The 19,218-nt window shown below is 41.6% G+C and overlaps 1 protein-coding gene across 1 annotated transcript in view; it reads left to right on the top strand.

Moving 5' to 3' along the window:
- The window catches only part of LOC138528311 (5-hydroxytryptamine receptor 3E-like), a 654,547-nt gene that overhangs the window by 451,007 nt on the left and 184,322 nt on the right, over nucleotides 1-19,218 (top strand). The window contains exon 6 of the mRNA XM_069639808.1: nucleotides 14,115-14,275. Within this exon, the coding sequence (XP_069495909.1) occupies nucleotides 14,115-14,275 (161 nt within the window). The remainder of the gene's footprint in view (nucleotides 1-14,114; nucleotides 14,276-19,218) is intronic.

The raw sequence follows: 19,218 nt of genomic DNA, 5'->3' as shown, positions 1-19,218 counted from the left end.
AGAAAACCAAAGAGCCAAGAAAGAAGTGAAGGCACATTCGAAACCTCAGACTCAGTGACTGATAATTACAATTGCAGTGTGTTTGGTGAAGGAAGGTGAGTGCTCGAAAAAGCAAATTGGTACCTGGTTGTCTCTCTTCTGTTGACATTGTTTGGCGGTGCGCCATTCACTTCTAACTTTTAACTACCTACTGCAGCAAGCCAAGAGCACGTGGCATGTTGCAGAGTGTTTGGCGCTCAGTGCAACGGCTTTGGCACTGGTGCTCGTCGTTCACCGGCTCAGTTACAGCATAACAATCGCCCGCCCAAATGAGGAACGAAGTGGTGCAGCAGCAAAACGAACACTGTTGAGACATGATGGTTTTGTCTAAATGACACTGTAGACGAGTAGGCGTGTTGAGCATAATTACACGCTCCTTAGAGCTATTGCCGTTGTTTGGGAGATCAGCGGCAATCTGGAAACTTCACTGTGGCAGTAAGACAGAGCATCGGTATTTTTAAACGACATGTGTTTTTATTTGTTGAAAGTCAGCACTGGCAAGAACTTAAAATGCTACTGCAAGCTATGTGTGGATAACGATAAGTGCCGGATGATTTAGCGATTTCGAACACACTGGCAAACACAGCCTGGGGACATTTCTGAGCTCATGATAAAAACAGTGTGGAAATACGACACTCTCCCATCCAGTTTCCAGCACCTCCATTCTGAAGTGAGTGGAATTATTGCAGGGGAGATGTAATTTGCAGCAGCAAAAGCTGCTAAAATCTCTCGCTGTGGGGGAAACATGTGCTCCTGTGACATTGTGTACATTTCTTTAATTTAAGAAAATGTTCTTAATCTTTCATTAAAGTATTCTGCAGTGGAGGTTAACACCTCAGAGGTGTTGTATTTTAACTCCTTTTATTGACATGCTAAACCAGTGCTTCTGTGAGGAGAATCCCCTCCATGTGGCTGCCCTGCATTCCTCCTGGTTGCTATGGCCCTTGTCAAGCCGCTTTCATATCTCTGCACCACATTGTTTCCCTGTCAGAATATGGTGCATTTAAGAAATGTGTTATTCCGGCTTGGAACAACACTTTTCTATTTTTACATGGACCTCTAAATAAGGCCCCTGTCTCCTTAAGGTGTGCAGGCTGTCGTAATAGAGTGTTGATGACAGCAGGGTTGATCCCTTTGAGCAGACTGACAACTGTGAATTAATTATTTCGCCGTCAAAAGAAAGAACTACTACTGTAGATATTGGTACTTGCACACAGCTGTTATTAATGATCGTCAATGACTGTGGGGTTTAACCTAGGAGCTGGTTTGTGTTCATAATAAGAAAGCAGTCTGTTTAAAGAAAGAATCATTTACAGTTGTAATAAGTTGTTTGTTAGGGTGCTCTGCTGTTGCGGGTATTATCGCTGATCAGATACTCACCAGACTTCAGAGAAGAATGTGTAAGTGGTCTCGTGTCGCGCACCCCACAGATGGGGTCTCCTGAAACAGAAACAACCTTTTCCCCTAAGTATCCATCTCGCTGTTCAAGGGTACAGTCAGAGTGCAGTTAGGGCAAAAGAGCAATTCACACCACCTTGGTGTGCACCAGGCTGAAAAGAAGAAAAAGACAGTTTTATCATCTCTTAAGGAGGTAAGGAAAATACTAAACCGTAATACTCAAACTAACCTGTAATAAAAAGAAGCCAAGCCAGAAGTTGCTAAGGTGTTGCTCTATAGATGTTCTTCCTGCGTGTAACCAAAATCCAAGGAAATGTCAATAAAACCAAACAATAAACATCAAAGAATGTGGAGGACAAAATAAGAAAAAGGAAGGTTAGTAAGGACCTACCCAGTCGGAACGAGGACGTTCTAGTGACTCTATTGTAGGCACCAATATCAGCAAAGCGTCTGGTCCTGGGAATGTGCTTGTTAGAAGTTCGCTGGTATGTCCACAATGATAAAAGGAAAAAAGAATGAAAATTATCATCATATCCAAGGGAAAATCCAATACAATCCGTGTAGCGGCCCAGGATCAGTTCAAAGAGTTCGGCATTGTTTGATGGTCCAGGATGATCGTAACTGGAGGGGGTTGTTTACTCCTGTTTCGGCAACGAGAGCCACGGGAAAGACCAAGTAATAAGATTTGCCGGTCTGTATAGGTTTCCGCATGCAGGCAGGGTTTCACTGATTGCGGGATCGCAAGGCTACAGAGAATGAATGTACTGCCATATGATGACGAAGAACTTGCGGGTGTTGTATGAGCTCCGCATGGGGGCAGGCATCCTCTCAGCGAGACGAAAGGCAGCAGCAATCAGGTAAACAAAGGGAGGAGGCAAGGAGGGATAGGAATTCGCTTGCTTGCAAGGTTGAAAGAACTTTGAGGGAATTTCGGATTAACAGCCAAGAAAGGTTGTGTAACAACGTCAATCAGAAGCAACGCCCCCTTGAAGGAGATTGCTTTTAAAGAAAAAGGAAGTACGTCCTCACGGTGACGTCGCCTCGTATCGGGGTAACCATGGTGATGGAAGTGTTAACCGACATGAGTGAGAAGCCGCAGAACCAATGTGTCCGCGTCCATGGTGCTGACGCAGGCGCCATGGCAATTGCCACCTGCGTAGAAAAAACAACGGGTGCTGAAGTCGTCTACTACGCCCCCCCTTTCCTGGAGCGGCGCGTTATGACAGCCGCTCTAAGAAGTTGTTATTGCTACACCAGGAGAACTCTAGGAGCACGTTTAAAAATGGGCAGCGTTTTGCCAAAAGAAAACAGACTGACTGGTACCACCAGTAACATATTTCCCATGGGGAAAAAATACATTTACACAAAAGCAAGATCAGCAGATTCCTGCTCCAATCTTACAAGTGTTGTATGTAGTATTGGAACGTGTTGAGTAGATCTAGGTTTGTGAGTATTTTCTTACGTGGGCAGTATGTGTAGCAAACCTAAAAGGTATAATCCAAGGAGTGGGGAACCAACTCCCTTAGATAAAGAAATGGTTGCAAATTTAGGATTGGAGGGGGCAAAGGTAACCATGTTCAGGAGAACTCCCAGGCAAGCAGGGTAGTTGCTAAGAGTTTGCAGACTCCAAACTCATGGAAGGCCTAACTCCTTCCCCTTCCCAAAAGGAACACAAGTCCAGGCAGGTAACAAGTTTATTACAGCCAACAAACTCTCAGCGATTAGCACATGGAGAGAAATCCAGGCACAGCATTTGCATGTAAGCACTTGCAAGCTTGTACATAATGGGCCTCATTACGAGTATGGATGTAGCCATAGTGCTATTAGCGCCATGACTGCCTCCATACCGGGGTCTGTGAATGAGGAATTACCAGGTCATTCTGACCTTGGAGGACCCGGTAATTCCTCATGCACAGAACCATTCCCCATTCCCATTTGAGCCCCCATAGTGCTCAATGGGAATGGGGATGGAGCTAATAACGGGCCCATTGATAACAGGCCCATTATTAGCTCCCAGGTCCCCTTGCGGGACCCGGAAAGGACGTCTGCTTTTACCGGACGTCTGTTCCGGGTCCCGCTAGGGGACCTTGTAATCAGGCAGCCATAATGAACGGTGCCGGTCCCGTACTGGCATTGTTCATTACAGGACCGCCAGCCTCGTAATGAGGCCTAATATCTTCTTGCTCCTTGCGGTTTCTGTGTTGCTGCAACAAGCGAATGGCAAAATAATAAACTTGCAGACAATATGTATATGTCACTGTCCTCTAACTTATAGAACTGTACGCATGTGTTTTTCGTGTGTTTTGGGTGTGTGATTGTGTCCCATTGTGCGGATGGCACATGTGCTTTATGTCTGACACTACTATGTAGTATTTAATGACATGATAGATAGCTTCTTGGCGCTTTAGTCGAGACTGTCAATGGAGTTGTCTTTGATTTTCTCCTGTGGGTCTTTGTCCACTTTGGGTGATGTTCGTACTGCTCCTGGATTGTAAGGTCGACTGAGAGGGCATTTCTCATGGTACTTGTCCATCCTGGGTGCAATGGAGGTTGGTGCGAGCTCGTACGAGCGGCCATGCTGTTCAATACTTCTTCTGGGTCTAGTGCTTTTCAGGAAGGGGGGCAGATTTCAACCTTCCCACTTCAACCAGGTAACCCAAGAGACAATGACCACCTTCTTCCCTGTGCATCCAAAAACCTAAAGCCAAGTTGCACGATTGCTTCCAGATACTGCAATACTGGAAATGGCAAATGACATGGTAGAAGACATTGATATCTGAGGTCATGTTTTGTGTGAAGTGGAAAGGAGAGCTCACACATCATTGACAAATGCATGTTTAAGCCTGGAAGATGAAATCCACGCTTTAGATATTCCTTCAACATGTCTAAGTGTCTCGTCTGATTCCCTGTTGAGTAGGGAAATAACATCCCAAAATTTGTGAAATGGAGCAACTATACAGGACCAAATACATGTAGAAGATGGCTCTTCTATACCGTTTCATGGCAATGAGACTCCTTCTCACGAGTCCTCAAAAATGGGAGGTAGTACTTTGGCAGCAATGAATGTGGTCTTGCAATCTTTTATAAGACTATTCAATACTTTGGTTGTAGAAGTCAGATCAAATATCTCTATTTTGATGGGATTACGAGAGTACATTAAAATCAACACTCCCCCTGAATCCACTAAAATAAGGCACAATCAATCATCTGAAGACAGGATATATGAAATAGAAGATGAGCCCCCTTCCACAGTTCAAAATTAACTTGAATGAAAAAGAAATCCAATACCTGTGTCTACCTAAAAAAAAAATGAAAAACATTAAAGGAACTGCAAAAAACACTAACAAGGGATCTAGGAAATTTCTAAGGTCAATCTTGGGGGCATCGCATTTTCGTGAACAAATAATATCAGAACGGCTAAACATAGATATGCAAGATCCTGAAATAATAATAATAAGGATACTCAGCAATCATTGGAGAGATCGGTCCCTGAGAATGAGAGGAGCTTTCCTGGACAAACAGGTCAAGCAGAAATATAGTAGTACAACTTGAGGATCGACCACAAATAGATAAAAAATCAGTTACTAAAAGGAAAAAGAAGAGGAGAATAAAACTTAATGGAATTAGAAAATTCTTCTCAGCAATACATACAGCAGTCTCTTCTGTGTCTAGAGAAGGCGAGTCTGAACACAATGACATTGGCTCTTCCACTAGTCCTAATGTAGAAGAACAAGAGGTTACTGATTCCCTTCTGCTACCTCAAATAAAGAGATTGACAGAAACGGGAGAAGCGGGTGATAAAGAAAGAGTTTTATAGACTGCAAAAGTAGTCAGACCAAAAGTGCAAGAGACTAAAAGTCCAAACCTAAGTTAATTACACCAAATATTTATTCCTTGACACCAGTATTCAAATCTGTATTTGAAGAAGATTATAATATACCTTAAAACAGATTCAGAATATTGTCCCTCTTCAGCTCGATTTCTGAACTAGAAACGATTTTGCAAACATACTTAAAATTGGTAGATTTGTTTGATGATTGTTGGCGAGGAAAATGTGCGGCTCTTACATATTGAAACCCGAGCAAGATGGTGGAGGTGATAAGTCTGATAATCTCAGTACACTTGACGAACCAAAATGAATATAAAGTGTAATGTTGATGGGCAAGGTCACACTCGATCAAGAACCTGCTAATTGTGCCTGGCTTACCTCCTCCCTGACAACCAACATTGGAAGTCGTCGCAGGTTCAGTTAAACATGAGGCCAACATAATTAGTCAGAACTCTCGTGGCCACAATAGCTTGAACACTAAAATGAGAAAAATGTCCCAGGAGTTTGATAAATAATAGTTAATAAAGGAACCTTGGCAGAATGTTGTTCCAGCCATTGACAGGTTGCGATCAGATATCAGGTTAGCAAGAAAAGCAAGTAAAGTACGTCCGTTTGGAGAGATGCTAACAGCGCTAAAGAATGCTCAAGGGACAGTCATTGAACATATTATATCCAAATCGGAAGCTATTTTGGTAATGAGAGTTCTCACACAGACTGGGGGTACTTACTGAGGATGTACATAATTAATGTTTATTTTAATCCAGAGATTAAATTGATGTTATTAATGATCTAGAAAATGTATTGCTAGATTGTGCTACTAACCATACTAATGGCCATGTATTAATTGCAGGTGATTTTATGTAATTGTCTCGTAGTAGATGAACCTTTTGATTAACTGAATGAAGGGAAAGTTAGTAATTCTGATCTAGGTCAATTAGTAAGAAGGATGTCCGATGGAGGTATCTGGGCACCTTTTCTGGACAGATGGGAGTTTAGTCAGTTAAACTCCCTCTCTCGTCCAGGCCAAACCCTGGAACCCACTTAGTTTGGAATTTCCTCGTCCTCAGTAATTGACTATATTTATTTTGGCAAATGTTGAGACAAAAGACATCACCTTCTTTGGGATAAAACAAACCCGTTCAGCGACCACGCAATGTTCACAGCGAGTTTCACAAGACCTTGAGATGTTACTCACTGGGCCTCATTACAATATTGGCAGTAGCCATGCCGCTATTGGCGGCATGGCTGCCGCCAAAATCGAGTCCGGGTTACCAGAATGGGGAATTACAGGGCCATTCCGAGTTCGGAGGGCCCGGTAATTCCTCCCTTCAGGAACCCGGGCCCGGACCTTCCCCATTCCGATTTCAGCCCCCATAGGGCTGAATGGGAATGGGGGAGGGAGCAAACAATGGGCCGATTACGAGCGGCCCGTTGTTTGCTCCCTCTTCCCCTTTCGGGACCCGTTAAGCACGCCTGGTTTGATCAGGCGTTACTTACCAGGTCCCGCGGGGGGAGCTTGTAATGAGGCGGAACGGGTTTAACGGGTCAGCCTCCTTTAGCGGGTCCCGTTAACCCGTTCCGCCTCACTTGTAATGTAGCCCACTGTGTCAATTCTGCATGTACAAATGTAATTATGAATATCTCAGGAAATAGGCTAATTCAATTTAATAAGAATGTGGCCAAAGTCAACCAAGACTTAGGAGCATGGTGAAATGCTTTAACACAACAGGAGAAAGATCATTGCTGCTCCCCTAAATAGTTAACTAGCACTATGACCTTCCTTAAAGAGAGATTAAAAACAGCAATTAATTGGAAACAAACTACGTTGGCAGAGAGTAAGGGGAAGCATGTCAATGCTACAATAAGAATGCATTAGAAAAACTTAAGAAAAGATCTAAAAAAAAAGTAAAGATGGCTTTGCGTATGGAGTGGGGTGAAAAGAAAATATGATTATTTAAACAGAAGTATAACAACTGGGTGAAGAATTCTAAGATTATATCAAAGAAAATCAAGAGTTCCTTATAAGTATAGCCCAGAAAGATGCATGTGTTATTTGGTGGAAATTAAAAAATAGAGGTAAAACTTCACCCACAATGCAATCAACATGTGTTGCTGAAGTATTGTGGGTCAATCATTTCACCACTATTTTAAAGATGAATGGCATGGAAGTGAATGTAGATTATTCATTCAAGTATACCAAGGAGTGAGACATGCAAGTATGAATTAGACACAGAGGACGTTAAATTGATCATTGAAGATCTAAGAATTCACATTCATGAGGCCCTGATGGAACATCAATGAATCTATTTAAGAATAACATAGGTTTTGGGCTGAATTCTCTTTAATCTCTTCACACAAATAACAGAGATGATGATGATCCCCAAGTCTTGGCACCATGCTATCATAGTACCTATGTTCAAAAAAGAAAGACAAGACTCTCCTATGAGTTACCGTGCCATTGCCCTCATAGATAGCTCTGCAAAGATCCTGGCCAACATGATCTTGAATGATCTTAGCAAGTGGGCTGAGAGAGTAAAACGATATAATCCTTGTCAAACAGGATATAGGAAAGGGATTGGAACAGTGATTAATGGGATGGTCTTACATTCATGCATGGCCATGGTAGGGAGAGCAACAGGTCATACATTATATGTGGTGTCCCTGGATCTGTCCTCTGCCTTCAACAACATTGATAGATCTATTTATGGACCAGGCTGCGGAGGAGGGGGATCGATCCTGGCCTGCTTTATATATTGGAACTGTTGTATTCTAAAAATGAGGTAAGGGTTAGACTGAAAACAGAGGATAATCTGTTGCGTAATATATCATTTGGTAGAGCACTCTGCCAGGGCTGTGTTATACCATCATCATTGTTCAATTTACATATTTCTGATTTTTAGGAACATACTTGAAAATGTGGAGCCTATTCACCCAAATTGGCAATGGAATCCATTGTATAGCATATACAGATGACTTACTTTTATTAGATCTTACACCGGTTGACTTGCAACATTCACTCAATGGGGTAGCAGATGTCCTTAGTAAAAACAAACCAGTTATAAATCCAGTAAAATCAGTAATAATGGCAGAAAGCGGAAAAAGCACTTTCTATGGTCCATCAATGAAATCCTGATAAAAGAAGTAGACTCATTTTGTTATTTAGGCTTTATCTTTTCCAACAAAACCCTAAATATAAAGAAAGATAAGATGTGAAACAAAGTTAGAGCGAGTATTTCATTAATGGAATCTATTAAATCTCGACAATGTGCCTTTTCGCTAAAGTCGCTAATTGAATTCTTCCGCATGAAAGTAAACCCAATGATACTATATGGAACTGAAATAGTTCACTTCTCAAATAGGAACTTTTTCAACATTTTAGAAGGATGTATTTGTAGAGAATTTCTTAGGTTACCTAGATCAGTTCAAATAAGTGTAATATGTTTAGAGATGAATTTGCAATCTTGGTGGGCAACATATGTGAACAAGTGCATCTATCTGTATAAGAAAATTACTAATGCTGAAGCTTTGAGCTTAGCTAGTGTATTGGGAGAGACTACTAAAAGCGACTTTAATAAACATGTTTTACATTTTAGAACAAGATGTGTTAAGTTTATACAATTGTTGAGTCTCAACAGCTATGATCCGTATAGAGTAATAAAGCAAAAGTTGCGAACCTGGGATAGAATAACAGACTGGGATGATTTACAAAGACTAAAATTGTATATAGGAAAGTCTGTCTGGTACGTAACTAAAAATGAAGTAAGACCATACTAACAGAGATTCCCCACGTCTGTGTTTAGGTTTTGGTATATGACATTTTGTCTGAACCGTTTGCTTACTTTAGAAGTGATTGGAACCAAATACAAAATTCCAAGAGAACTAAGATCTTGTACAGCATGTAAAAATCAGTGCACTGAAACATTGTATCATGTAATCATTGAATGCTCTGCATTAATGTTATTGAGGATAACATTTCTTGGTTTGTTTCGTATCCTCTACCTCAAATATCATATGGCAAATGTCATGGAAAAAGCCTATTAATGGTGCACATGTAGCCTTAATAATAACTTTAGTATGGTTTATAGTGGTGATTTTTAAATTAGTGGATGAAGTTATCTGAATGAGGTCTAAGTGTGTGGGGAAAGTATGTAGGGTCCTTGTATGATGAAGATGAATTTTACTGTAAAATAATGTTTGCGTTTGTACTATAAATATTTATGCATATTGTGTTTATGAATTAATTGGTTTTATATAATAATGAAATTGGTGCTGTTGAAAACATGTTTTATTTGTGAATGTTATGATGTATACCAAAAACACAATTACATTAAAAAAAAAAAATATATATATATATATATATATATATATATATATATATATATATATATATATATATATATATATATATATCCTGGAAAGGGATCCTTGGATTAAGGAGTCTGAAACTGAGAGAATTATTGTGGACCAAGAGATATGTGTTGGTCTCATATGACCTCATTACAGGTATGGAGGTGTGGGGAAAAGTGGTGTTAAAGTATTGATAATTCAATTACTTCCACTTGTGATGAATCCCAAAATGTTGTCACTTCTCCCCAAAGGGGAGCCCCTTCCCATGAGGCCAGGCAGGTGAGGCCGCTACCCAACAGTCCCCCTAGGGGTGGTACTGAGTGGGAGGATCTCATGGGGATAGACTCCCCCTCTGGTGATCAGGGAGGACATCTCAGAAAAAAGCAGTACAACACCCCTCACCCTTCACCCAACTCCTTCACACCCCATCGTCCCATGCCACACACCTCCATTTTACACTATCCCATGTATGTCTGCGAGGTTGATGAGGCAGCAGTCACTGAGACAAGGAAGAGTAGGGATGACTTGACTATCCCTTCAGTAAGAGGTACTGAGACAAGGAGGAAGTGCAGAGCCATAACGAATCTCCATTGGAACCTGAATGAGCGGTCTAGACACCATCACCCATTCTAAATAAAGGCTGAGGAAGGACTTACCTTGTTGTCAGACCCTCCCAGGAGAAACCGAAAGCTTGGAGGATGTCCAGCGTGCCGAGAAGGCGAGGTTGCTGCCTGGGATGCAAAAAGGGGAACCAATGCATGCCTACCCGGCCCGCCCCGCACAGTCCGACTGGAGAGCTGGGGAAAGAAGAGTTCAAATGCAGGAAGCAGCCGGACCGCGAGGTCGTGGAGAGACGTGCAACCTGGCCAGAGCTCAACACTGTGACGTTGCCACAAGTGCTGTGGAAGCAGTAGGAGAGCGGGAGAAGCTAACGAGGATGTCAAAGTGCCTGAGACTGCCGAATGAGGAACGACAGAGACCCAGAGGTACATGGGCTTATGGGGTCAGGAAAGGGCCCACGCGAAACCTCAAAACCAAGGGTCTGCCACCCAAATATAACAGAGGAATACGCTAAACAATAGTAGCTGGCAGGAGAGTGAACCAGGTCTATTAGGAGTAAAATACAGAGAAGAGAGCAGGGTCTGGGACCCATAACCTGAGAGGAAGAACATCACTAATCATCTTCTTTGTGGCAGTACCTGGAAAGGTAGTGAACAGTGAACCAAGTCTGCCAAAACTAATCACTAAAGGAACTGTGATACGGGTCTGGGACCCACATCGACCAGAGTAGATGGGAAAGGCTCAGCTTTTCGCTGGAGGTAAAGAATTTCCCCTTTTTGCCTGCTTTCGGCACTATTAGCGCAGCGCTAATTGTGCTGCTGCTTATAGCTCCACCCAATACCAATTGAGTCTGATGAAACCAATGGGGAATGGGGATTTACTGCCTTACTGCGGAATCATACAATTACTACGCCGGGTTTACTGCGCCGGCCGAAAATGTCAACTTTATTATTTTTTTAACTCCATTTCTCAGAATATATATGTCGAGGATGGGGTAAAGTAAATTATTAATGTTGGGGGGAGTATGACGGGTTGCGGGAGGTATCCCCTCTCATATATGGTCTGTGAAAAGGGGGTAGGAAAAAAGTCGCGTTTTCGGCTGGCGCAGTAAACTCGTTGCAATAATCTCATAGATCCCCTTACTCCTACTTGTGATCCAGCACTAATAGCGCCGGACTGAGTAGCGGTAACGCTATTTACATTGGCGGTATCCCGGCGCAATTACCACCAGGATATCACCAATCTCGTGATAGAGCCCTTTGAGTATAATTGCTGACTGTCAAGTTTGTGTTGTCTGTCGATTCATCAGCCATGACAACCATCAAAAAGTCACTGCAACAGGGTTTCCTTGCTTCCATGTTCAGAAGAAGCTATTTCTCTCAGTATGCATGATTTATTATCACTAAAGGACATTTTAAAGGGCAAAAGAGGTACAAATCTACAGAAAAGCAATACAAAGGTAGATTATTTCAGTAAGCAAAACACATTGTAACACTTAATAACCTATTATCAAGTTATAATGCAAGCTATTGCAACAGTTAGCTGCAATTCAACTTCTCTTGTATTCTTACCTCCTACTTGCTAAATGTGAATAATCCTATGAATGGATCAATATCTTGTGCTGTTGTGATGTGGGCCACCAGTAGCTGTATGGATCTATATTGTTACAGAGGCTACTTTTTTAAAGTTTACTATTTGGTCGACTCAATTTGGTTGACCTATTTCTTTACCTTTTTTCAATATGGGTGTCCTACCCCCATACCTCCGCTCCCCACCCTGCCCCTCTCTAACCTAATCACCCTCCACCCCATTGCTCCCCTACACGCACACACTTATTTATTTGTATGAAAGTGTGGAATGTGCATTTGGTTGCCTCAATGAAACTGAGTTGAACAAAATGTAAACCTTTCAAAAGAAGTCGGTGTAACAGCATACAGCCTGCACAGCATACGTTTGGAGAGGGTAGTAGCGAGTGGTGCTTGTGTAAATGGACTATCCCTTCTCCAGCTCATTTTTTAATAAACAAAATGCTGCATATTGTAGGACGAAGTTCGGAAAAACTGACTAAAAGCAATACAATTTATAAGCAGTTCTGTAGAGTCACACATGTAAAAACCCAGTAAATGTGAAATTGGCAACAATACACAGGATCATTTTCATGAGGCCTGTGGCTGTAACATATGGCAGCATTGCTACTGTATGGCATATTTTAATGTTGCCTGTGCTCACAATACATGCCATCATTGCCACTGTAGAACACACTTTCATGATGCCTGTGCAAATAATATATGCCAGCATTGCACTGTAAAACACACTTTTGTTTTACCTCTACTCGCAGTATATGCAAGAATTGCAGCTGTAAAACACACTTTGATGATGTCTTTGCAAATAATATATGGCAGTATTTTGCCCTGTAAAACACCTTTACATGCTCAAAATGCCAAAATATGTCAGCGGTATCCTGCAAGACAGGCTCTCAGTACCTGTGGCCCTGGCTGACCTCAACATCCCCTTGCACAACCTTACATACATCAACACACCTACCCAGAGACACATGCAACCACTCTCACATACAACCGTTCTTATGCACATACACACCGTCATATGCAAACGCCCATTTTCAAACACATGATACTACTATAAAAGACAAACATCCACTGTAACAAACTCATACACTCACACTCTCAAATGTATGCAGGTGTTCACACACATGCACAATCAACAGACTTACATACATTCACCACCAATTGGGGGCAGGGTCAAGGTCTTCAATTGCCAATGGGGGTGTTTTTGTACTTGCACCCCCAAGCTATCATTTGTCCCTGGGTTGTAGTGTGTTGCTCCACAAGGGTGTGAACCGGTGCAGTGCGTGTGTGCTTACGTTGGCTCATCCTGCCATCCCCAGCAGACATCCACAGTACAGATAGGTGTCCAAGAGTGCAAAAGGCTGTGTTAGTCCGTCCTCCTGTCACTCATGGATGTTGTCTCTTTTCCTTAGTGACAGCTGAAAGCAAGTGAGGGACCACCTCTCTTCCCTAATAGCCCATGCCCACTGGTGGGGACATGGCCAAAGCAACATCTATGAGCCAAAACCTGAACATTGCAGAATGCTATCTTTCACATCCACATTGAGGCAATTGAAGCATTGCAACTGTGAGTAGTGTTTCTCCTCCTGGACTGAACTCAAGTAGGCAAACCAGGTTTCTAGCAGAAGCTCAACCTCTGCTTGGCTCTCTGTGTAGAAGATAGGCACATTTAGACATTATCTAGATGCAAATATCATCTGACCCAAATACCATAATCTGTATGAGACTTGCCTTTTTAATTTAACAAATGTGAATGTTTTCTTACTGTTATTTTCTCTACTATAGTGTTGACCCTTACCAACAAGTTATTTTTAGCTTTATAACTTACATTTTCCAAGTAGCATCCTTTATCTGATTTGTAATTGTGTATTCATAACTGCGCTACAGATTGTAATAGAAACATGTTTGAAATATTTGGTGGAAAGAAAGGCAATCCCCCCTCAGAATGGGGTCGTATCATCCAAATGTCGATCCTAGTTACACTTTCTTTGACCCTTGTACAACCTGACACTTTAAGCTGGTGTATATGGAAACACTTTTTAAAAAAGCACTGTCACTGAAGTGTACAAAGGTGCAGTGTTTTCTCTTGATTACCGTTAAATGTAATGAGTGTTGTTTGCAATCACCCAATGTTTATTTTGAAGAATTCTTTAATGGAAAATACAATGATATGTTTTAAATAAAAGGTTTTCATTTTCTATCATAGCTGATATAAAGTTCTATTCTGTTTTCATGTTAAATTTACTCTATGTTGTATTTTGCTAAAATGTAATGCTCACATGCTGGCTGATGATTTTTGGCGCCAACAAAAGGAACTTAAATTGACATCTCTCACTTATATTTTGCACTCGCAGCCGATGAGATAGTCATAAATGCAATATCAAACTCAAGTGAAGTAACAGAAAGGTCCAAGGATGTGTTTCGAAGCAAAGGTGACTGGAGCCTCCTTCGAATAGATGTGGAAAGTCAAAACGACAGTTATGCAGGCTCTGTTTGGAGCCTAATTGTGTATAAGGTAGGAGAAGTTAAGTTTAATATGCAACTCATTTAACAAAAATAAGAAATGTCATTGTGTAGATATGATACATTTTCTCAGAATGAAACGCAGTGCTGTTGTGAGGAAGAATACATCTTTGAGTTTGAATGTTCTGATGCAAATTAGAAATATTACATTGATTCGGCCAGCGCGAGAACCTCATAGGGGCAAGCAGTGCCTGATGTGGCTTTCTCCTTGAGATACTGGGATTGAGCAGGAGAAATGAGAGCTTGACAAGACATTCTCCTGGACCTGGCCTTCTGCAGACATGAATGGTTCTCAGCTGAGTTTTGGGGTTTAGGGATGAAGAGTAAGGGCATGCTACTTGTGGTCTTTGAGCTACCCTCATAGGTGACACTTGATCCTTCTGAGGCACGGAATTATACTGAAACAATCCCTTATTTGGAAAATGTAGTGTACCATTAAGAAAGCGGTGCAACGCTCTTCAAAACTGCCAACTGTACACCATAAGACCGTCCATTCAGTGGTTTAAGAAGGCTTATCAGCACTCACACTGGCCCATCACTCATGCTCCCCCTCTTTACATTTCTGACTGCTCCTAGGGAAGGGTGAATAGGGTAGATGGGCGAAGGCTGTGTATTGCCAACAGAAAAGTCCAAAAAGTCCTTGCTTTCAATGAGTGGTGCTGGCACTAGCTTCAACTTCATCTGTTAATCTGTCCTCTGCCACAAGACAGTAAGGGCCTGAACCAACAATGAGCTCATTACCTTTGGAGAGATTAATATGGGGTTAAAAGGGCTCAGAACAGTAACCCTGCTTAGAACAGTGCCACGTTACCCTTTCAAGAAGCAGACAACAAAATCTGTATCATAATGTGAACAATATCTATACATGAAGGTGGTGGGCAAGAAAGAAGAAGAACAGATTGTTTGCCAAAGGTAATGTGATTATAACGAATTGAGAAATAACAAATGCAATTTTACTGAGAAAAAAAACGGACTTCTTTAAAAAATAAATAAATTGGGGATCCCCCCCAAAATCCCTGTTTACGAATGCTTCTAACCCCACCCAAACCACCCCCACACCTTTTCATGGGCATAATTTTAGGAGGGGACGGGGGTGTTTGTCCCCCCCAACTTTCATGGCACACCATTTTGTCCCCATTCGTTTGGCTGGGCACCTTTTCATCAGATGTCATGTCCCCCCCAACATTTTCAGCAATTTTACTCCACTGCACCTTTTAACCCCTTACCCCTACACCCTGTATATTTAGCATTCATTTTTTTTCTCAGTAAAATTGCATTTGTTATTTTCTATTCGATATAATCACTGCATACCATAAAGATCATATGGGTAGATGCTGTGTTTCCTATATAGGTGTCTCATTTTGTGAATATTATAGACAATGGTTCTTTCTGCTCATTCTCAGTTACAGCAAAGGAGGCTCTATAGGGCAACCTCCCTGTGCAGCCTCTAGTAATTAAAAACTACAATGAACACAGAAACCTTTAGGGCTAACTCAGGCACCTGGCTGATGATGAACAATATTCGCAGCAAAGACCGTTTCCAATCCTCTCAACCCTATTATTACCACAGACAAAATATATACTGCTCTAAAAAGGTACTCTTCGACTTCAGTTTTCATCTTGTGAAATATTTCCCCATGAATGCCAGGACAATTTGGAAGGGGATCCCTCTCATATTTTATTACAAAATAATGTGAAAGTGCTGATCTGCGATCTGCAGAAAAATACCTCTGCTTGAGTATCATAAAAAAGGCGTTAATATTTTCAGAAAATTGACTAAACGGCCGGTGGCTGCCCTATGTGAATGCTAGGATGGGCCCTTCCCACTGAATGAATATTTAAACAAATATATAAACTTAAAGAAAAGGTTTTTAGAACAATATGGAGTACTCCAGAGCCTGTGTCCCTGGTCCAAGGACACCTAAAAGCTGTATGAGAATCATCTAGACAATCACCCTAGATGCTGCGTACTCAACCAATAGGTAAGAAAGACCTTACAAATGCATTTAAAAATCAATGCTTGCATAAATATACAATACACTGTGTGCAAAGACAGATAACATGATCATATTTCCAACATAGATGACATAAAAGAATTGTAATATACATTAATGAAGAAGCGAGGTGAATAGATTACATAAAAGATACAATGGGCCTCATCGTGGCCTTACCGGTATCCTGGCGGTAAATCCTCCACCATATTGGCAAATGTCATCCCACTGAGCTCCCGCAACAACAAGGAAGGTACCAGGGTTGTCCAGGGAGGAGGGAGGCGATCAGGATGCAGCACCAAGTAGATGCCTAATGAGGAGGGTTAGAGGAGCCTGAGAAACCGATTTATGAATATTGTCAGGGGCAAACATCGCACCACGAAAACGAACAGAGCCAAAAACCCAGAGGGGACTGGAGATGCCTGGGTAAACCAGGAACCTTACACAACTGATAAAGAGAAGAGAACCTGGAGGGTTTAATGAGTCTGGTCAAGATTGTGACATAGGGGAGGAAAGAAAAGGGCCACATAAGTGGACAAGGAGGAAGGGAATCCTCTCTTCTCTAAAACGACAAGAGACGTGTGGTTTATGTAGAGACTTGCAACTGTTTACGAGGAGCCTAAAAAAGACCTAAGGAGTTTGTTTTGATGAATGGTGAAGAATATTTCTTTGGTGAACTGTGAACACTGCCCTGGGAGTGATCCCAACAACATTGGCTGGATAAAGCCTGAACTGTGAGAACATGGTTCTGGCCTAATTTTCTGTTGTTTTTTAAAGTGGTGGGGCCAGATATTGGATAGGTTTTGGACTGAGGACTAACTTTTCTTATTTTGACAGTAGACAAGTACCCTTAGTTTTAGTTCAGAGATAGGAAAATCCCTCTTAGCAGTAGGAACAGATAGGCATTTTTCTTTTAGTTAAAAACAGCCTGAATATGAGTCTGCATCTTCCTTCTTATTCACCACAGTTGCCTCAGGTCTCTTTCAAAAGGTTTGCTCAGGAATTGGCAAATTACTTTTCACTGCTGTTTGAGTATTTGAGTTCTGCATAACTTGACAATAGTCAAATAAAGGTGAGCGGTGCCCTAAATTGCACTAAAAGGCCAGTTGGGAGAAATTAAATGTTCTTTTTAATGCTATATTGGCTTTGAAAGCAACCATGTGTAAATTAAACAATGAAAAGTAAAAATGCAAACACTCCAATCCTGCTACAAATCTATAGAGGGTTTCAAGAACTTGTGTTATACTCTGTGATGAGGTTTCCCATTATAGTCCAATTTCCATACCCATGAAGCATACTGTAGGTGAAGGGAATTGCTTGTTTTTCAGTGCATGGAGAGAAAGAGCCACAACTTCAACCCTAACCGGACAAGGATGTCAGGAGTGTTGGACCTCTCTTGAGCCCAACCACAAGCCTATCTGTCACAAGAAGACCAATGTCACTGTTTAAGGAACAGAGACTTCCAAGAGGCAGGTCGATGTGAGTCAGAAACATCAGCAGTGTGCATCCAATTGACAGGTCTTAGTAAAGGGGGCACATGCTGGACGTAAAGGAAAAAGCTCAACAAATGCTCAGGAAGTTTCTAGCAGCATGAATATGGAATCTAAAAACGCCAACCAACCAGATATCAGCTGTGGACCTCATCACTGCTTAGTAACAGACTGAACAAGAAGCCTCTGAACCCATTAACCTTGCAAAGACACTTGTAAGTGAGGAGAACACCACATTTGAAGTGAAGCCGAAAAGGGTGTGAACCCTGAAATTGAAGTGTAACTGAGAGAGTAGTGACCACCAAAACTGGAGTTAAGCCTAAAGGGACAGCTAAATCCTAAATTAAAAGTAAAGACCGAGCGGGGAGTAAACCCCAAAATCCTGAAAGGAGAAGAAAACTCGAAACAGAGTTTAACACCTAAGAAGTGATTTGAACCCAAAAACTGGGGTTCTCCCTGAAACAGAGGTGATCCCCGAAACAGAGGTAGAACTGAAACTATGGAAAGTGAGACTACAGGAGTTTGTGTCAATCTCTTGGATTCTGGTGATAAACTTTAAAGTTTAATTTCACCTAATAGAAAGACATTTTTGTTGGCCATAATTCTGAATGCATTTTTCTTTTAGACCATGGCAATGACTTTTTATTTTTGATTAAGCTATGACCTGGCCTAGTTTTATTTAATGAAACATTGAAACCTCACTCTGGCCTAGTTGTCATTTGGGTGAATATGCCACCTGTGCTGTCAGAGGTGGTATTAGTTGGACTTGACGTGAAGTTCTGGTCCATCAACAACAAGTTAGGATGTTCTAATAAATACCCACCAAAATCTGAAATAGAGTCAACAATGTGATCAGGCCAAGAGAAGATTCATGAAGAAGACCTACAGACCAATAGGAAACTCAACCTGTGCTTGCAGCTCCACCCACAAAGATAGCTCTGATGAACAGGGTGTGAGGAAATGATGTACCTGAGGTTCCATCAAACCTTATTTAAGGTGTCCCAGAATCACCAGGATTTATACATTCTTCCAGGGTGACGGGATAGGTTCCAATAAGGTCCAGTTCTTTGCAGCTCCATGAAACCCCTTACCCCAAGAAGATTAGGCCTCTCAAGAATCAATTATGCGGGCCTGTAATTCATATGCGAGCTGCCGAATAAATCTAACTTCAGATGACTCTGAGTGAACAGGCTGAAGTTAACCGACTCACCTAGACCAAAGGTATGCAGGCCTTTAAAAAAGCAATAAAGAAACAAGTAGAGAGGCAGTTAACCTGGGAAACTAAACATCAAGAAGCCTCTTAACAATTGAGAGAATTAATAGCTTCAGCCCTTATTCAAACGCAAGCTGTCAGACAATTCTATATTAAGGCAACTGAGAACCAACAAGCTGAATCTAACCGACTCCTTCAGATCAAAGGAATGCAAACCTTTAAAGAAGCAATGGAGACACAA

Source organism: Ambystoma mexicanum, chromosome 1q, assembly GCF_040938575.1.
Source record: "Ambystoma mexicanum isolate Mex_15411 chromosome 1q, UKY_AmexF1_1, whole genome shotgun sequence".
In the NCBI taxonomy this organism is placed as follows: domain Eukaryota; kingdom Metazoa; phylum Chordata; class Amphibia; order Caudata; family Ambystomatidae; genus Ambystoma; species Ambystoma mexicanum.
Note: the sequence above shows the minus strand (reverse complement) of the source record. Positions and strands in the feature narration are given on the sequence as shown.